Genomic DNA, 18,510 nt, shown 5'->3' with positions numbered 1-18,510 from the left:
AGAAGACTGACTAGACACCAGTTTTTTGCCATTCGGAGTACATATATATTACAGCTTACTCGAAAACAGAAGGCCAAGATGAACCCTCACAACGCTGGCATGCAAACCCCTCATACTGAGTTTGGCACCGGCAGCGTGTGACTGCTGAAGCTGCAGTGCCAATCCAAAATATGTGTGCTGCTCAACAGCAGTGAGTTGCGGGCTCTTTCCAGTTAGTGTCCATCTACTCATGGTGCATGGGGCTTGTAGGGGGACCTCTGCTGTCCTTGGTACAGGTCCTGGCGTAGCTTTTGCAGAGCATCTTCTGTGCTAGATGTATTCTGGTTTGGACAGGACCTGCATCTCCTGCCCTCCATCGCTCCTGTCCCGGAAAGTACCGCCCAGCTTTCGAGTTCTTCTTTCCCTAAAGAAAATAAGGAATGGTCAGAATTAAAACAGAAGAAAATAGATAGTTGGTTTAGAGACTGTGTTTACATGTTCCCTCCCTTTTTAGAGGGTAGTCAGAGAGACAGTAAAGGAGCGATACTCGAAAGGGGGGCAGAGGCGGTTGCTGAAGAGGCAGTAGATGAGGGGGTTGATGGCACTGTTCAAGGCTGGCAGGTTCTGAATGATCACGGATGCGTAGAAGCGCTCTTTGGTCTCAGGGAGTACGTTGAAGTTGTCCAGGATATCAAAAAGAAAGTAAGGGCTCCAACAGAGGACAAATGCTGGAAGAGAGAGGAAGCGCTTGACATTAGATAATTTAGCTATTTAGGGAGGTAATCACACACACATAGAGCGACTCTCATAACACATAAACATTTGTTCATGCAAAAAAGAATCTCTCCCTATTCAGGGTCTTATTTAAGGGAATAGTTATTAGATTGTGATCTTATTTTTCCTTATTTTTATTTTAATGTCCATAAAATATATTATGTGTGCTCCTGTAAATGTTTAAAGTGCTCCCTCTAGACGTATCGAGGTACTTGTGAACACTGCACAACACATAAAGGGTAAATAGGTAGCCAGTTAAAGCATCATCAGTTATAGCGAAGCGCTCTTTTAATGGTCCCCTGAGTGAGCAGCCAATCTAAATGTACAAAGCACCAAAGTGCTGCTCCGTGACAGGGCTGCCTGTCACATCCACCTACTGGAAAAGGGCTCTTGGACACCCAGGAGCAAGGAACAACTCCCTTTCATGCAACTTTCTGTCAGAGCAATGTGTCATTTTGCATGCTGGTTGGAGGTGCTGTGCAATGGACCATGCGGGAAGACTCTCTAATTCCTATACTGGAATTTGAGAGATGAATTTGGGGGATGAAAGAGAGGACTGCATTGTTCATAGCCCATGTTTTTATTCAGAGGTGATAGAAACAAAAAAGTCACGGATCTACCTTTATTTGTGGGCATAGGGAATGAATCCATCCCTCATAAATTTCTATGTCATCTCCTTTCACAAAGGCTTTTGATTCAAGATCGACATAGAAACACTGGGACAGGCAGTTTGCTCAACTAAGCTGTAAGTACCTGGGTTGCAAACATAGGGGTATCTGTGAAATCAGACACGTGATCTCTCCATGACCCAAATGAGACGGCAGAGTGACCTCGTGCTCGCTTCCTTGTCACATTAATCAGCATTTCTTTGTCGGCAGTGAGCTTAACTTTAACCGCTTAACTTTGGCTGTCAGGAGGATGGGCCCAGTCTTTTTTCAGTGGTGCCCAGGGACAGGACAAGAGGAAATGGGCACAAACTGGAACATAAGAAGTTCCACCTAAACATGAGGAGGAACTTCTTTCCTGTGAGGGTGGCAGAGCCCTGGAAGAGGCTGCCCAGAGAGGTGGTGGAGTCTCCTTCTCTGGAGACATTCCAAACCCGCCTGGACACGTTCCTGTGCAACCTGCTCTGGGTGGCCCTGCTTTGGCAGGGGGTTGGACTCCAGATGATCTCCAGAGGTCCCTTCCAACCCCATAGCATTCTGTGATTCTGTGAGCACCTCAGTAGCAGTTACTATCCCAACATTACCCCATCTGAATTTTGTGTTTCGCTGAATTTTTTTTCACTGAATTTCACTGAATTTTTAGAGTTGGAAGGGACCATAAAGATCATCTAGTCCAACTCCCCTGCTGAAGCAGGATTGCCCAGAGCATGTTAGAGCATGTTACTCAGGACTGCATCCAGGCAGGTCTTGAAAATCTCCAGAGACGGGGACTCCGCACCCTCCCTGGGCAGCCTGTTCCAGTGCTCTGTCACCCTCACCGTAAAGAAGTTTCTTCTCATATTTCTGTGTTGTGTTGGAGGAGGAGCGATCTCATCTTCAGTGGTAGGGGATGGCTGTCATCCCTTGGGAGTAAATAGCTCCAGTCACCTTCTTGCCTGTCTCCAGCAGCTCATCACCAGCCCTGTGTGACGCTGCCTTTATTTATTGAGATAAAATGTCAGCCTCCTAATTCCATCAGGATAATGTCATCTCCCTGGGAGACGGAGGACACCTGCACTGAGTCATCTGCTGCCTGGTCGGGAAAGGAGAGCTTACTCTTCTCACCTCAGCAGGCAATGCACCTCTCACATCAAATTCAGTTGCTCTGCATCCCTCACCTCTCCTTCCTCTCCCTTGCACCGCCCCAGCAGCTAGCATGCCATACACAGTCTCTAAGCCTAAATGGCAACTCATTTGTCAAGTATTTTGGCAGCCTGGATGGGAAGCAGATGAGCCCTTCCTTTATTCCTTTTAGGAAATGTCTCTTCCATACTTTACGCACATGAGAGGCTGTGCACATCATTTCATTTGAGGCTTATGCCAGATGCCTAAAATAGAATCATAGAATTGCCTAGGTTGGAAGGGACTTTTCATATCATCAAGTGCAACCATCAACCTGGCACTGACAAAAACCACCACTAAAACATGTCCCAAAACACCACATCTACCTGTCTTTTAAATACCTCCAGGGATGACGACTCCACCACTTCCTATCAGCCAGAGGAAAGGGGAAGGAGAAGGTCAGAAGGCAAATCAGGGTGTCTAAGTGAAGCTCCTTCTCTGAGCCATCTACTGCACTTTATCTGCTGATGGCAGAGGGAGCTGAGGAAGACTAGCTTCCTAGCGTCAGCATCCTCCCTAGCTACCAGCTATGGGGCTTCTCACTTACCAAGGATAATTACGATGCTGTACTTGATCGCTTTCACTTTTGCCCTGGATATGAACCCACGACTGGTGTAGCCAGCAGAGGTTTTGCCACCTGGGGAAAGAACAGTTCAGCTAGTAAGGGAGGATGGCTGGTGCGTGGAAGTTTCAGGTGCATACCTCTGCAGGCAGGACATATGTAGCCCACCTTCCCTGGCATCAGGCAGAGGCTCAATGGTTTCTGAAATTCAGACACTTGCAAACCTGCTCAAGTTGGACGCTCAAAACCTGAGCCAGTCAAAATCCAAAGGGGAAATGTAAGCAGAAGAGATCTTTCTGAAGCATTGTGGCAGCTGGGTGTTCCTGGTCCTTGACACTTAGTCAGGAGAACCACTGCCTACATGCCCAGCTGTATCAGTCTAATAAAAACCATGTGCCATCCCAGCTACAAAAATGCAACCAGAGTGGTGTTATAGGAGACATTTTCTGAAAGGAATAGGCAGCTGTAATTAAGAAAACAGAAGAAACAACCTGGGAAAACAGACTACCTGTTCACTTTCAACCGCATTTCAGTCAGAAGGACTTTAAAAGCCACATACTCCTTTCCCTTTACCTCTTACTCTTTTTGATGCTTTGAATAATCAGTCATGCATTTTACTCTCTATGTTGACTCAGTAATGAAATATGAAATGCTGTTAGATTAGCTCTTCAGAGATGAAGTGTGGCTGGAATTGAGAAGCAAATCCTATTCAGTCTCACACCAAGGCTGGTTGACCTCATTTCCTCTGAAGTCACACTAATGTCTCCAAGAATCAAGTTCTGTATTTGAATAACAGTACCAGCAGGATTGCAATAATATGCCCGATTTCATTATTAATGTCAATTTGCTGTTCATGTTGCTGGGTCAGAATAATTAAGTTCAGTGTAGTGAATACTCAAGAAGGTAATTTTTTTATCAAAACGTCTTTAAACTCTTGTAGTCCAAACTTGGGACTGGAATTTTGATCAATGCAATTGGAAATAGCTCTGTGTACACAACTGTTTGCACCTCATAAAAACAGCATATTAAAGCTGTGTTATTTGTAAGGAAAAATACGTAAATAAAATTAATATGACCTTGTTATCAATGAGACATCCCATCTAGATACTTGAAATTAGTCCATACTTAATATTACTGGAAATCACTTGTTGATTTATAGAGCAGAATATACCTCTTGGATGAGAAGAATGACCTTTTTTTCCAAGACTGGTTAATACTGATTATGTCAGTGTCATGAAGATCATTAGAAACCAGTCCTGCTCAAGCTTTTCAAAGGAGGAGTAAATATTAGATTTTAATTGACAGATGTCAGGTTATGACATAAGGATATTCTGAATATGTGCAATATCCCATTAGGACACTTTCTCTTGTATCAGACATGATGCACGGTCCTGCTTCAGGCAAGTACCAGCAACTTGGTCCCCATAGTTTGATGTGTTTCCAGTCACCGTTTGTCTGCATTAGTTGGTTATGTGCTCTTACCGTTGCGTTGTAAAACACATTAGCATAAATGAACATACTTTTCTTCATAACTAATAGGAAAGGCAGCTGACGAGTGAGGATATTGAAATGATTTGTGCTCAGATTCTTTGCCAGAATCAATCAGAACAGTCCAAGAAAGTTTATGGTCTTGAGGTGGAAAGCTCAGCTCATTTTATGGCTTTCCATAGCCAGGAGTTCTGATCTTGACCAAAATCCAGACTTTCAAGGTCATATGAAAGCACAGCAAAAGACTTATCTAAGTATCTGCTGGAAAAAATTTATTCTGGAAATGGGTAAAGTTCTAGGAATAGGGATCCTAAGTTCTACAATAAGGATTTTTTTCACCTTTTAATTCTTTTCTTGCAGATGTTTCCTATCGTTTCTGTAAAGGGGATTTAGTGTCAAAGGAAAGAAGGTAAAAAATGCAGGAAAGAGTTATGAAGGAACAATTACAGAAACCCCATTCCCACTGCAGCGATGGGGCCCAGTGTGACACCTCACATCCAGGCATTCCTGGATCTGGGGAAACCAGGCGGATTCAGATGATGAGGCAGGAGAAACGCGTGCTGAGACTCACCAGGGCAGCTGGATATGATGACAGCCTGAGCTTTGCTCTTCATCCAGATGGTTCGAATCACGATTGAGTATATAACGCTACAGAAGGGAAAGAGTCATTCACATTATGAGCTACAGTAAATTTAAGTAAATCCCAGTCATTCATGTTCTATGAATATACTTATCTATGTGTAAAGAGCTCATAGAGTTGATGGGACTTCATAGGAATAATAATAATAATGACAACAATAATAAATAAAATATGACTCTCCTGTAGTACTTTTCAGAAGCAGATCTGAAGAGTTTTCACCACGGAAGTTGCTATAGCTGTCCTAGTTTTGCAGATGTCAAATCTGTGGTGCAGAGGAACGCAATGATTTGGTCCAGATCTCGCAGGCAAGAGCTTGTTGGGCATTTTGAGCTAGCTGAGGCCAAATCTGCCTGGGTACCAGTCCCAGGCAGGAGGCACCTCATCCCTGCAGAGGGGCATGCTTGTGGGATTGGGAGCTGCAAGAAGGACACTAGCCCTGAAACGGGGGAAGCAGAGGGATGGACCTGTTTTGGCTGTGTCTACAGTTCTGGTTTGGTGTTTCTTTGTGAGCGTAAAGCTGACAAATAAAGCAGTGTCCTGGGGACATGGACAGGGGCAAGATCCATGAGAAATGCAGTTAAGTACGGTGCTGCTCACTTTGAGGTCTCAAGGTCCTGGGACTGGAACCGAGGAGGACAGAAGTAGCAGGTAAATGGGAAAAGTTAAATTACTCATAACCACCTCCACCACAATTTTCATATTTAGAGGGGAATTTACGTTTGCTTTTAATGGGAAAGAAGAAAAATGCCCTAGTCCACAATGACCCTGGATAGTTATGACTTTTCTCTAGGTGATAACAAACCTGGAGTTCTCTTTATTTAATACAGAACAGGTAAAAATAATTCCTTCAAGGTGAAGAGCTGTTCGAATCCACATCCTGGATGAGGATGTTACCTTTTCAGCAATTTACGTAAAAAAAGTGCAAGGTCTTGCTCTGTCTGCCTTTTCTCCTGCAAGTGTGAATAACATGCAGCTAAAATCACTAAGCAACAGCATACTTTTGACTGGTGTTTTCCTCTTTAGTCTGCTAAGGAAGACAAAAATAATTAAAAAATATTTCAGCTAATGCACTCAGGTTGCCATGTTTTCTGATGTAAAAACCAAGCATCATAATGCCTGGGGCATTAATTGCCATAAACCTTAGTGGTGACTGTGCAACTAGGGAGACTATTTCAGGATGTTTCGTAGAGACAAAGATGTGTCTTACTACCACGTGGCTTATTTTTAATATCAGAAGAGACATTGTACTTCTTAGAGCTTTCAGGCTGATATATGAGCCTTTCCTACAGCACCCTCAATTCCTAGATGCACTTGCAAAAGCAGCACTTGTGTGCCTTGGAGGTTTCCTTTCTGCAGGAGTTTGAGCCATCTGGTTTCCAGGCTCACTAGGGGAGAGCTGGAAATTCAAGGTGCAGCCCGGGCTGTGCAGCAGAGCAGAGGCGGACTTGCCCAGTGAGAGTTTCGCAGGCATCTGCTGTGGACTCCAGCCTGCCCTCCTTAATCCCTTCAAAGGTCCAGTGTGGCTCCCAGCTGACTTGAACATTGTCCTTTTATCTCCTGGCTTTTCAAGAACCTGTTTATTTATCAGCGGGCGCAATTGAGACTTCCTTTGTACTTCGTACTGACAATGGTGGAAAATTCGTGTATCATTTCTCTTTTGATTGTTCCGATGAATAAGAATGTGTTATAACAATAATTGTAAGAAAATTTCCAGCCAGCTCCTAAATGTCCTGTTTCTATTTTCTCCCTAGCCTGCTATCTCTAGCCTAACCTTTTTATTTGCAGTTGAAACAATATCCCCTCTGATGTAGACCTGCATGTGTCCAGCAGGACACTCTCAGCGTTGCCTGAGCATCAGGATGAAGGAGACTAACTCGATAGTCAAAATACTCAGACTCCCTTCTTCTAGCCAGGAGCTACAAATATTGAATTATGAAGTCAGATTCCTCACTTGCATACCCTCCAACCCCAGAAATCCTGCCCTCTTGGCTGCAGAGTCAGGTAGGAGCATCCCTTTGACTGGATGCAGTTATAGAAGCTGTCTTCTTCATGCACCAGTCATGGGATGGGACATCAGGCCCCGGAATACACTTGGCATTTCACATGTCAGATTACATGCTGTTTCACTTGAATCCTTCATTTTCAGAAGTCCAGAGGAAAGTTTAATTCCTGGTTTAATCCAGTGACTTCTAAAGTGCTGCCAACATAATGGGTTTGTACTGGTGTTTTTGCCTCTGTTCATCTTTCTTTTCTCTACAGCTGGGTCCATTGGAGCCTTCCTTGTCGGGACGGGGCCAGCGGTGGTGTAAAGCTGCTCAGGGTGAGTGTTAGGAAAGATGAGTTACTTGTCATGCCAGACACACTTCCCAGTGATTGTTTTGCCAGGGACAGTTGTATCTTTATGCTTTGATCTCGCTGGGATTCCAGATCTTATTAGTGCCTTAGTGCCTAATCTTTCTTTCTTTTTTTGGGGGGGGGTTTGTTTTTGTTTTTGGTTTTTTTTGTTGGTTTTTTGTTTGTTTGTTTTTTGTTTTCCAGCTATGCTGGCATGGAGCTGAGAAACTGGAGTTTCCAGAAATGTGTCACCCAAAGCTTAAGATCATAAAAGGCATCTGCATATAAATAGCGAGCACTTATGGAACAGAAGCTGTATTTTTCTTACAGGAGAAAAGCAGGGGGTTTTTTCAGAATGTATCTGTAGCTTCTTTCTTTCTGTAAATGGTGGCTGGAGGAGGACGTGGCAGTTGGTGACATCTCAAAGGGTGGGAAGAAATTCCCACTTGATGAAAAATGAAGTGGCAGATGAGCAAAAAGTAGCAGGGGACAGATGACGACTGGTGTTTGGATGGACAGGAGGGTGCTCAGCGACAGTCTGCACCATCCTGACAGTACTGTAGTCTCTGTTCCCTTCCTCTCAACATCAAGATGCTCAGCCTTCCCTGCTGAGATGTACAAGCACACTGTACACGTTGCCGCAAACCTCATTTTCCAGCTCGTGTAATGTGCCTGCATACTGCTTGCTCTGGTCTCCACTGGCAGCACGAGGAGATGTGATGTACGTTTGGCTAGGTCCAGATGTTGTCAGGTTTCTTTGTGTCTGGAAGTGCATAGTGCATTGGTCTCCCAGCCCTCCCTGGGGATTCCTGGGTGCTACATACACATGTGCTGCAGTCATTTTAATGCACAGTATGATGCTAAAATGCTATATGAGTTGTTGTGGCCGGTTATTTGCAGGTGAGAGACCAATGAAAAGGAAGAAAGAGCTCAGGTGGAGTACTCAAACCTGGATGGAAAAATAATCCAAGCCTTTTCAAGAAAGAGCTGCTCAGAATTTGAAGATAGGACAGAAAGGACACGCTGTTGATCTGAAAATGCAGCTATTTTTTCTAGCCCTGAGAAAATACATACAAATTCCTGCCACATGGAAAGGTGGCAGGAAAATAGACGAATGTGGTTCTGACTATGGATGTATCTCAGCAAATTAAATTTGTTCCATCTCCAAAACCAATTTAGCTTGATCCAAATTCTGAAGGTCTAAGATGCATGTTGATTGTAGCATGCTATTAGTGGTGTTTAATATGACCCCACTGGTAATTACAGCATTCTTTGTGCATCTAAATAGCTAACTTATGCTTAGTCATACAAATGCTACTGTGAATAATCCCACGCTGTCTTTATTTTTAATTCATAGATCACTTTCGATTTGGAAAATAAAATGTCTTCTGGTAAAGCTATGTATTGATATTAACAATCATAAGAGTTACTGGTCTGCCCACTCTTTAAACAGATTTTCTATTTTTATTTTAAATAAATGATTGCACTATGATAGTGTCCCACCTAGTATTTATTAGTAAAATGAGCCTTTACAAAAAATGCACTTAAGGTCCCTGCTAATTGCTTCTATTATCATCCAGCATTGCCTATTTTTCCTGTACTTTATTTGTGCAAAGTGATGCAGCTGTGTTTCATGGTAGATAATTTACAGCACTATTTATCCAAAGACAAAAGGCACATGTAACTTCATCTGAACAAACCATTGCAGGCACGTATAATGGGCAAGTGAATAGACAGGCAGATATTTGGACATATGTGCAAGATCAGGGCTTTTTTATTTAGAAATGGAAATTGCAAGCAAAAACGATTGTGCTTGCTGAATCAAGCTCAAAAAATGACCTTTGGTATTTTTATTAATGGCATTTTTATTCCCTTTATTTGATTTAATGCAAACAAATACCTTTTATTTAATCTTTTTTAAATTTCAGTGTAACGCCTTGGGTTTAGTTCCATATTTTTCCTTTTAGCTGATTCGGGTTTTTATCTTCTAATTATTTTTCTGCTGCTCCAAAGCAAATGTTCTCTTTGGAATTTTGATTTTAAACAGCAGATGGATTTTTTTTCCTCTGTGTTTCAACAGGAAATTTTGCAATTTTTTTTTTAACCTGTGTTTAATTGTGTTAGATAAGCATCTATGTATTACGCTTATCAGGTTAAAATATAAAAAAAATATTTGATAATGATGAGTAACAGCTAAAAAGACTCTGAATTTCTGGATGTGCCAGAATATAATTATGGCTTGGCACAAAGGAGTAATACAGAATAGAAACCCAGTAGCTCTCCTGACTCCCCATCACAAGGACCTGAGGGGCCCAGGTGCTAATATTTGCAAGAAAGCAGTCTGTAATCGTGATCTGACCTGTATTTAACCTCTGTTCAGCAATATCCCAGAGGTATTCAACTCTCACAGGTACCATTTGAGCTTTGTTTGGCATATCTTGGCATAGGAGAGAGAGCTGATGACACTTGTCCCACAATAGGAGAGAACTAACTATTGCTGGTTGCCTAATTAATTTTCCTGAATTTTCTGGTTTTGGTAGGTTGACAATATCAACTACAGGAAAAGTGGTAGATTAGTCTAAATAAGAGGGAAGAGCAGGCCAAATTTTTAAGCGCTGCATAGAAGAGCCTGATGCAGGATGTGTGGCTCTCCCGGACTGACACGGAGATAGCGGTGAGGAGGGAAACTTCTACAGGAAAAGAGCAAATACTCTCCCCTTCTCCCAGCTCCCAAAGATAACCACACGCTTGGGTTAAAAATCTAATCACAGCTTTTCATTGTCTTTTCATTATTCAGGTCTTGTTCGTTTGTATTATAATCAGATAAAAAACTCGCCAGAAAACCACAAGCTGTTTGATAAATGATTGCTGATTCTCCAGCTGTGAAGAAGTGGTGGGAAGAGACCTCCCAAGTATTTAAATCTTTGAGGGATGTTGCAGTTTTGTTCATAGATTGCCTTTTTATATGTATTTCCAAAGAAGGGCAACGTATCTGGTGAAGGGTCTAGAGCACACGTCTTACGAGGAGAGGCTGAAGGAAGTGTGGTTGTTCAGCCTGGAGTAAAGGAGGCTGAGGGGAGACCTTATCTCTTTCTGAACTACCTGAAAGAAGTTTATAGTGAGGTGGGGGTCGGTCTCTTCTCCCAACTAACAAGTCATAAGATGAGAGGAAAGGGCTTCAAGTTGTGCCGGGAGAGGTTTAGGATGGATATTAGGAAAACTTACTTCACTGAAAGGTTTATCAAGCATTGGAACAGGCTGCCCAGGGAAGCGGTTGAGTCACCATCCCTGGAGGTATTTCAAAGACATGTAGATGTGGCACTTAGGGATGTGGTTTAGTGGTGGACTTGGCAGTGTTAGATTAACAGTTGGACTTGATGATCTGAAATTTCTTTTCCGATCTAAACAACTATATGATTCATTAAAAAAAAAAAAAAAAAGGACAGGTTGTTTTTTTTTTTGGTTCCTGTTTTAGCTTGGAATCTATAGGGTTTGCTCACACCATGTCTGGGGGATTAGCTCATTGGTGGAAGGGTTTTCCAGACCAAGCATAAGGTTATCAGCTAAATAATTCATTCCACGGGCTGCAGCCATGGAATAACACAACTCCTGTGAGTTAGTTGAAGGCTGTGTCAGGAACATGTGAAATCAGCTCTACCAAAAGAGCTGAGGGATGGATGAGAGAAGCTTAAAAGCTGATGGTACCTGGACTGTAGCAAGTGAAAACCGCTCAGCCAAAGCGGCGTATATAGTGTGGAATTAAGTCCTGCACCTGAAAAGTAAAATTTTATCCTTTGTATGCACTTCAGATGAACTGCATCAGAAAAAGTGTTGTCATCAGTGAACTGCTTTGCTCTAGAGGTTAGGTTTTCAGCAGATTCAGGCAGCAGAACTAATTAAGAATTAACTCCGCCAGCCAGTGTCCCACATTGCATCAGGCACCTGCCATGCAGCTGAATCAGATTGCTTTGGCAGAAAAAATAAAGTAGCTGCTCAAACAAAATGAATAATTGCAGAAAAGGTCTTATTCTTTCTCTGTGTGTACCCTGCCCCTCTTCCTTAGTAAGTCTGGCATGTGCCTTGGCTTCTGGCTTATTCGTATTCCTGGCTTCTTAGACACTGATCCTTGACTTTTTAATCATGCATTTTTGGATTGTGTCTCTGTTGTTATGTTGTGGCCTTTTTTAACAACATCTTCAGCTAAAGGCCACTAAAGTAAAAATATCACAAAATTCCTTCCTTCGTTTACTAAATAATACCTTTCATTTTTATAATTAATCTTTTGGCAGAGTGACACCCCACTAGCGTGTACGTGGTCTCTCTCACCCTTATGAAACACCCTCTCGTGTGTCATCAAACTTTCTGTGCATCCGGAATTATTCAGTGGAACAACACTTTTTGCAGAGAAGTCGAGTCCTTGGAGATGTTAGCAGCCATTCCTGCTATTCCTCAGCTGCAAGCTGCTCACTGGAGCATTGGTATGCTGCAGCCACATCAGGTGGATTAGCTTTAAACTCCTGGACTGCCAAGAAATTTTAAAGCAATAGATGCCACGCCTGGAGGCTCTATTGACAGATGTTTTACAGATGCATCAGCTGGCAAGTTGCAACCTTCAGTTGTGTGCTTGAAACTTGAAAAAATGTTCTAAAAAACGGGCCAGTTCTTTCCAAACTGTATGGCATTTGTTCATAATGTCTCTACTGACCTTGCCCTGATGGTAATCCTCTTTTTATGTGGTTTTAGAAAATCCCCTCTGTTCTGAAGAAAGTAGTATCACTGACAGCTAGAAATAAATGGGCACAAAAAAATCCGTCCCTGCACCACCCTTCTTCCTTCCTCCCAGTGTCTGACACCTCGTAGAACCTGTCAAAAATTTGCCTTCTGCTGGCAAGGACGCAGGAGCGTGTACATTTTTGTGTTCACGTACACTGAAACCAGGCACGTGTTTGGGCACTGGTCTGCCCCCATGGCTCCAAGGACAGCGTTTTCGGTTCCTGGCCTGCCATAAACTTCTCATGTCAAAGTCGCTTCAGGTTAAAGCTGCAAACAATTTTAGGGTGCTTTGTTCGTGTCTCAGCTGTCAGGGCAATCTCATGCAATGCCAGTTTCACTGCCTTTCCCTTTCCCCTCGTGCCTTCATTGCCTTCTTGCTTCCAGGGACTTACTGTAAGGCAAGTCACCGAGCTGATCTGGTTTGAATATCTTCCTTTGGCAGGGGAGGAGGGGAACACAATGTCACCAGCTCCGAAAAATCTGTCGCTCTGTAGCTTGCCTTTTCTTGCCAAACAAGTATATATGCCATGTGAAAAGGAGCGGTTGATTGTAATAGCAAGTGGGCGAATCTGTAAGTCTGAGTGAGAAAGAGATGTGTTTCACACAGCCGTGGAACGACTGACAACTGGACAGGCTACGGGCCCTTTTCCTAAAACACTTCAGATGCTGGCTAGAATTTGCTAATTGCTAGCTACTTCAGAAAATTTGTAACAAAACTCCTCTCATAGTGATGGCCAGCCTCAAAGTTTTCTAGTGCCATTTCTTCTGTGCAGTTAAATGACCTCTTGTCTCTTCTCTGGGTGTTTATTCTTTTTTTCTGCCAGTGCTGAGCTGCAGATCCACATTTTTATTTACATATTCCCAAGAGTATTTTTTTTGGTTTGTTTAAAGGTAGGCTGGTTTTAAGGCACAGGCAAACATACAAAGAGAAAGGATGCTGTCTAGGAAGGAAGAGCAATTGGATAATCTACTAAGAGTACTACTACTAAGAGTAGTTTTTCTCTGTTGTTATCATGTCCTTCCTTCAAGGAGAACTTCTCATGATTTTGCTTGTATATCTGTGCAATCTGACACAAAAAAAATGGAAGGATTAGCAAACTGATGTGTTATGAGCAAAGTATAAAAATTGTCCCTGGGACAGAGACCTATTGTCTCTAGGGACCAACACTGGTCAATGTTGAATTTGTCTCAAAAAGTCAGCTGGACGAGCTCAAGCACCACCGTTTCCATGCACCACCATGCTCCAAGCTCCACCGCTTCCATGCTGTGGTTTTGGTTCTCCCAGAGATAAACTCGTTTCCATTAGAAGCTGCAGAATCTAATCTGTGTGATTAAACAGTAAGAAACTTCAAGGAAAAACTGAACTGGAAAGGAACTAAACCCACAACACTGTCTTTACTATTTAGCTTATCTAGTCAGTCCTGTCATCGTCTAGAAAAGACCAGGCCCCCCACCTTGCTCTGGTCTGAGGTGCTAATGAGCAGGAAGCTAACTGCAACTCATGGCTCATCACCTGCTGGGAAAGCAGAGGGACCATGAGAGATGTCCAAGGGACATGCAAACATAGCTCCTCTCTCACAGCCCAAACAGCATGTCACCAAATTATGGGGAACAAAGGGAGTCCTGGGAAGTCTTCTTTGTCACTAAGAAGAAGAGACAGACACCGAGAAATCCTATTGTAACCATGCTACTGAAAAAGAATAAAAGGGAAAGAAAGAAAAGGAATACAGCTGGGCTCAGAGAACAAGTTACTGCCTTTCAAGGAAGTTAAGAAGCCTCACTGCTCTTCCACATTAGTTTTTGACTGCTCCTTTGCATTATTAGCTCCTCATGGCTAGGTAATTTTCCTTTAACGGTGGCTAATGGCAGCACCCTAGAGGGAGGCAATAAAATTCCCTGATCACCAAGCACAGGCTGGGATATTGATTGACCTCCATTTTAAAGTAGATTCTGCTGCAGATCATCTTTGCAATTTTGGACAAATCAGTCTCAAATATTTGCAGCTCAGATTTCCCATTACAAAACAGGAAAAATTTTATTTGTTCATATTGTAGGAGTGGTTGGCAACTTCATACACTTGGAGATTTCTTTCTGGTCCTGGTGAAGAAACACTTTCCTAGTACTATGAAGCTTGAGAGCACTTTAAGTTAATTTTAGTTTAATTAGCGTTAAGTGTTGTCCCCTGTTCTTTCATTGAAACTATGTTTTGTCATAATAGCCAGACATTCTTACTGGATTTATAACGATATGTTTCAAGCCTGAATCTGTGGAGATAAGTGGACACACTTAGAGATTCAGTCCTTTTTTTTCCGAGAGAATGTTTCTGGCTATTAATATGGCATGGAGAACACCCAGGGCAAGTACAGTGACCCGTGCATTATGTGATAAAAACTGAAGCAGCTATAAGGCCAGCGTGGAAATGAAACCGTAATGAATGAGTAGAAATTAAGGCATTAAGCTGATTGCACCCCTGACAGCTTTCACCACACGCTTGATGGCTGCGGTTGAGGCTTACCTGATAATGATCAGAGGAATGAAGTACACCAGGAAAGCCACCACCGTCATGTAGGGTATCCAGTAGGAGTCATCAGGCCAGAGAGCCCAACACTGCACTTCTCCATTGGAGAGCTGCCGTTTCCCAAAAATAATCAGAGTCGGTATGGAAAACAGGAAAGAGAGGCTCCAGGCCACTCCAATAAGAACTTTCGCCTGTCTTTCTGTGTAACAGAGTCAAACAGACGGTGTTAATGGGGGTGCTGGTGTGACTGGCTCCTTGTAGCAGTACTGATAGAAAGGCAGGGAGGGGGAGGAAACTGGGTGAAGAAAGCGAATTTTGGTCTGCAGCTGGTTGACGCTGAAGAGACTGCAAAGGAGTCTGGGGATTTCATCTTTTTCTTGTGATGAAAGGTCATGTTGCTATGGGCTTGCATCTTAAATGTTTTGTTTGAGGATGAGGAGGGTCCAGTGAAACTGAAGCGCTATGAGGAAAGCACTGGTCAGGGTCAGCAAGTCAGAAACAGGAGAAATGAAAGGCTCCTCTGTGCCACCAAGACAACAACATGAAAAAAATACAAAGGACTTCAGGCTTCTGCCCTACTGTGCGCTCTTACCCTGGCACCGCAAAGCGGCAGTCAATAGGAGGACACAGAGATAGAAAGGAAGAAGGAACCCTTGTGCTACAGATAACAGAGGAAGGCTGAGACCAGGAAGGGCCACTTGAAGCATACACTAGGTTGAAGCATACTGGATGTACCGGAGGGGGAAAATATCCTCCTTGGAATGGTAATTAAATAAATGGTAATTTTGATGCACCTGGTAGTGAGACAGCTTGCAAAACACTTCCTGTCAGGGAAGAGAAAACACCTCTGGTCAGGATGGGGACAGAAGTGCACAGCCAGCTGCCTTTCACTCCAACTGCAATTCTACTGCCCCAAAGAAACATCATCCTGGAGAGCCACGGCACAGCAGGGACCAAACCCAGCTCCTGATGATGGGAACATGCTCAAGCCGTGCTAAGTGTGGACTGCTAACCATGAGACAGGGCTGATGACGGTGGGCTGGTGCTCAAGTGCTCAGCCCTATTTTATCTGCCACAACCAACATTGACTAGAAGATACTGCTGGAACTCACGGTGAGGACTGGGAACTGAAGAAACCCCAAACACTTGGCAGGTTTGGGCTACTGCTTCCCCTTGACTTCTGGCCTCCTCTGTTGCTTTTTAACATGACTTGAGGCTAGTAACTAAATTCTTCCTTCATGGAATTTTGCAAAAATCAATGGGTTGGAGTAATCAGCCCCAAGGCATTTGTCTTCACAAATCTGCATCTTCTGGCTAAAATCCATGTAGTTCTAGATGAGAAGCGTGGAGAAAAAAGGCTGATCTGTGGAGTACCAGTGGCTCTCAGCAGAATTTATTCCTCCTGAGTCAGATTGTGAGAAGAACAGATGGGGAAAGCTTTTTTTTTTGATCTGGGAAGCTTTGGTGTTGAAATACTTTATTGTCCTACAAAATACCCGAGGTTGTGTGTGAAATGGAAAATCTCTTTGAACTATGCATATCAAGAAGAACGTCTTTCCTCCTTGAAGCTCAAAGAGGAATACAAAAGTGTGAAAGAAGCATTCAAAAAGTAATTTTATGCTTTATAAAACATCAGTTGCAAATATTCACTTATCCTGCTCATTTTTAAGCTAACCTAGGGCTTAAGGGAACTCTGATGACATTGAAGTGAGTGGGTTAGATTAAGTCTATAAATATTGCACAGGCAGAAGAGAACCTTAAAGTTTCCCAAAGCATAACAGAATAAACTTAGCAGAAGGAATATTAAGAGTAAGTTTCATAAAACATTTCCTGGCAGAAAGGGCATTTCTATTGTGTGCTAGCTACTTAAACTACATACATAGAAGCCTCAGTGGGGCCCACATGTCTATTTCTAAGGGGAAAAGATCATACTTGGATAATATACTTTATTTTTTTGCACTGTGTAGCAACACCCTTAATTTGAAGAGAAGTGGGCAATTTGGGTTGGGAAAGAATGGTATTTTATCTTTGTGTTTTATAAAACATTACCTGCAATGTTCATTTAATCTTGTTTTTAAATGTCCCTTGTTTTTGGTAGAATATGGCCTTGCTAGGCCAAAGGGCTATACAGGGCACTGATAGCATCTAGGTAAGTAGATTTTTGTTTTATCAGACAAATGTTAATTGGCTGTCTCGCAAGCAGGGGTTTTTTTATGTTCTTTTCTGTAAATGCTCTACTATGCTCTAAAAGCCAGCAAATAATATAACCAGAACTACCTAAATTATAAATGGAATCAAATAAATAACAGCTTTTAAACTGTGATATTCTATTCTTCCAGTCTTAAAAACAATATCGCTCTTTAAATGGAGGGTCTTTCATACTGGGGGGGTCAAGACTAACACAGAGGGCTGGAGCGGGAACCTGTCGTGAGCTCTGCCACTGACTCTCCTAAAGGACATTTTCATGTCACTATCCCCTTTTCTCCACTTCCACCATGCATGCTCTGTGGCCGTGGTTTTGTGCACATCTGCCTGCTCCCAGAAACCTGTGGTGGGGAGGCATCTCTTGGGAGGAGTTTTGGTCCTTTCTACCATGAAGAGCAGTGCTATGCAATCCTTCTATAAAACCAGTGCCATTTTAAAATTAGATCCAGAGGGAGAGGGCTGTTCCAGAATCTCATTAATCTGCTGGACCATAGTACTTAGAGACATGGTTTGGTGATGGTTTTTATCAGAGTTAGGTTGATGGGTGGACTAGATGATCTTAAAGGTCCCTTCCAACCTAGACAATTCTATGATTCCATGATTCTACCATTTGCAGCCCAAAGCCATGCAACGGGCAGTTTACACCTACTCGGGTTTTGTCTTTTACTTAAGCAGTTCTGTTGTCACCTGCTGTTTAGTTTGTATCCTGCTTGCATATATCTTTTCAATATGGTAAAATATTTATAAAATGTCTTCTGCGATAGCTTCTCAGTTTCTTTTCTTTTCAACCTTTATTTTACGATTTTTTTTAAATGACCCCTTTGATTATTGAATTAGGTGCCTCACACAGTCAAAGCATTAGGATTAGAATGTACAACTCTTCCATGTCCTGCACTTTCTGTGGTCATTTATGTATTTGCAAAGTGAGTATAAAATATTTAACTGTTGAAGTTTGTTTTCGAAGAAGTCATGCAAATGTGTTTTAACATGACTTGAGGCTAGTAACTAAACCACAATTTAAAAAAAAGAAATTGTTTGACATTTTCAAAGCAAAGTGTTTGAGTTTTTTCACCAAAATTATATTTCAAGGCTATATGGAAACATAATTTTTAAAACTGCTAAGGAGAAAGAACTCTTTCGTTTCTTGATTGAATGATTTGGGGGGATGAGTGTTTCATTTTGGAAAGAAATGCGCCACAAGCTGACTCAGAACTGTTTTTAAAGTTTCTCTGTGTCATTACCAATGACAAAATTTCGTAAATCTCTTTGTTCTCTGCCTGCAGAAGAGCTAAAAGGATATTTCAAAAAGCTCCCTCCCAACACCTCTCCTAGGAATAGCTGGGTGTAAAAGGTAAATATTTATGCATATTCCAGGAAGTTGCTATGGTAAATATATGCCTCCTTTTTGCAC

General features: G+C 42.4%; 1 protein-coding gene across 1 annotated transcript in view; it reads right to left on the bottom strand.

Moving 5' to 3' along the window:
- Positions 1–309: 309 nt before the first annotated feature.
- The window catches only part of NPSR1 (neuropeptide S receptor 1), a 62,401-nt gene continuing 44,200 nt past the window's right edge, over positions 310–18,510 (bottom strand). Inside the window, exons 5-9 of the mRNA XM_074150659.1 lie at positions 14,892–15,093; positions 5,201–5,277; positions 3,127–3,216; positions 527–707; positions 310–403 (exon numbers count right to left, since the gene is read on the bottom strand). Of these exons, the coding sequence (XP_074006760.1) occupies positions 310–403; positions 527–707; positions 3,127–3,216; positions 5,201–5,277; positions 14,892–15,093 (644 nt within the window). The remainder of the gene's footprint in view (positions 404–526; positions 708–3,126; positions 3,217–5,200; positions 5,278–14,891; positions 15,094–18,510) is intronic.

Source organism: Numenius arquata, chromosome 7, assembly GCF_964106895.1.
Source record: "Numenius arquata chromosome 7, bNumArq3.hap1.1, whole genome shotgun sequence".
Lineage (NCBI taxonomy): Eukaryota > Metazoa > Chordata > Aves > Charadriiformes > Scolopacidae > Numenius > Numenius arquata.
Note: the sequence above shows the minus strand (reverse complement) of the source record. Positions and strands in the feature narration are given on the sequence as shown.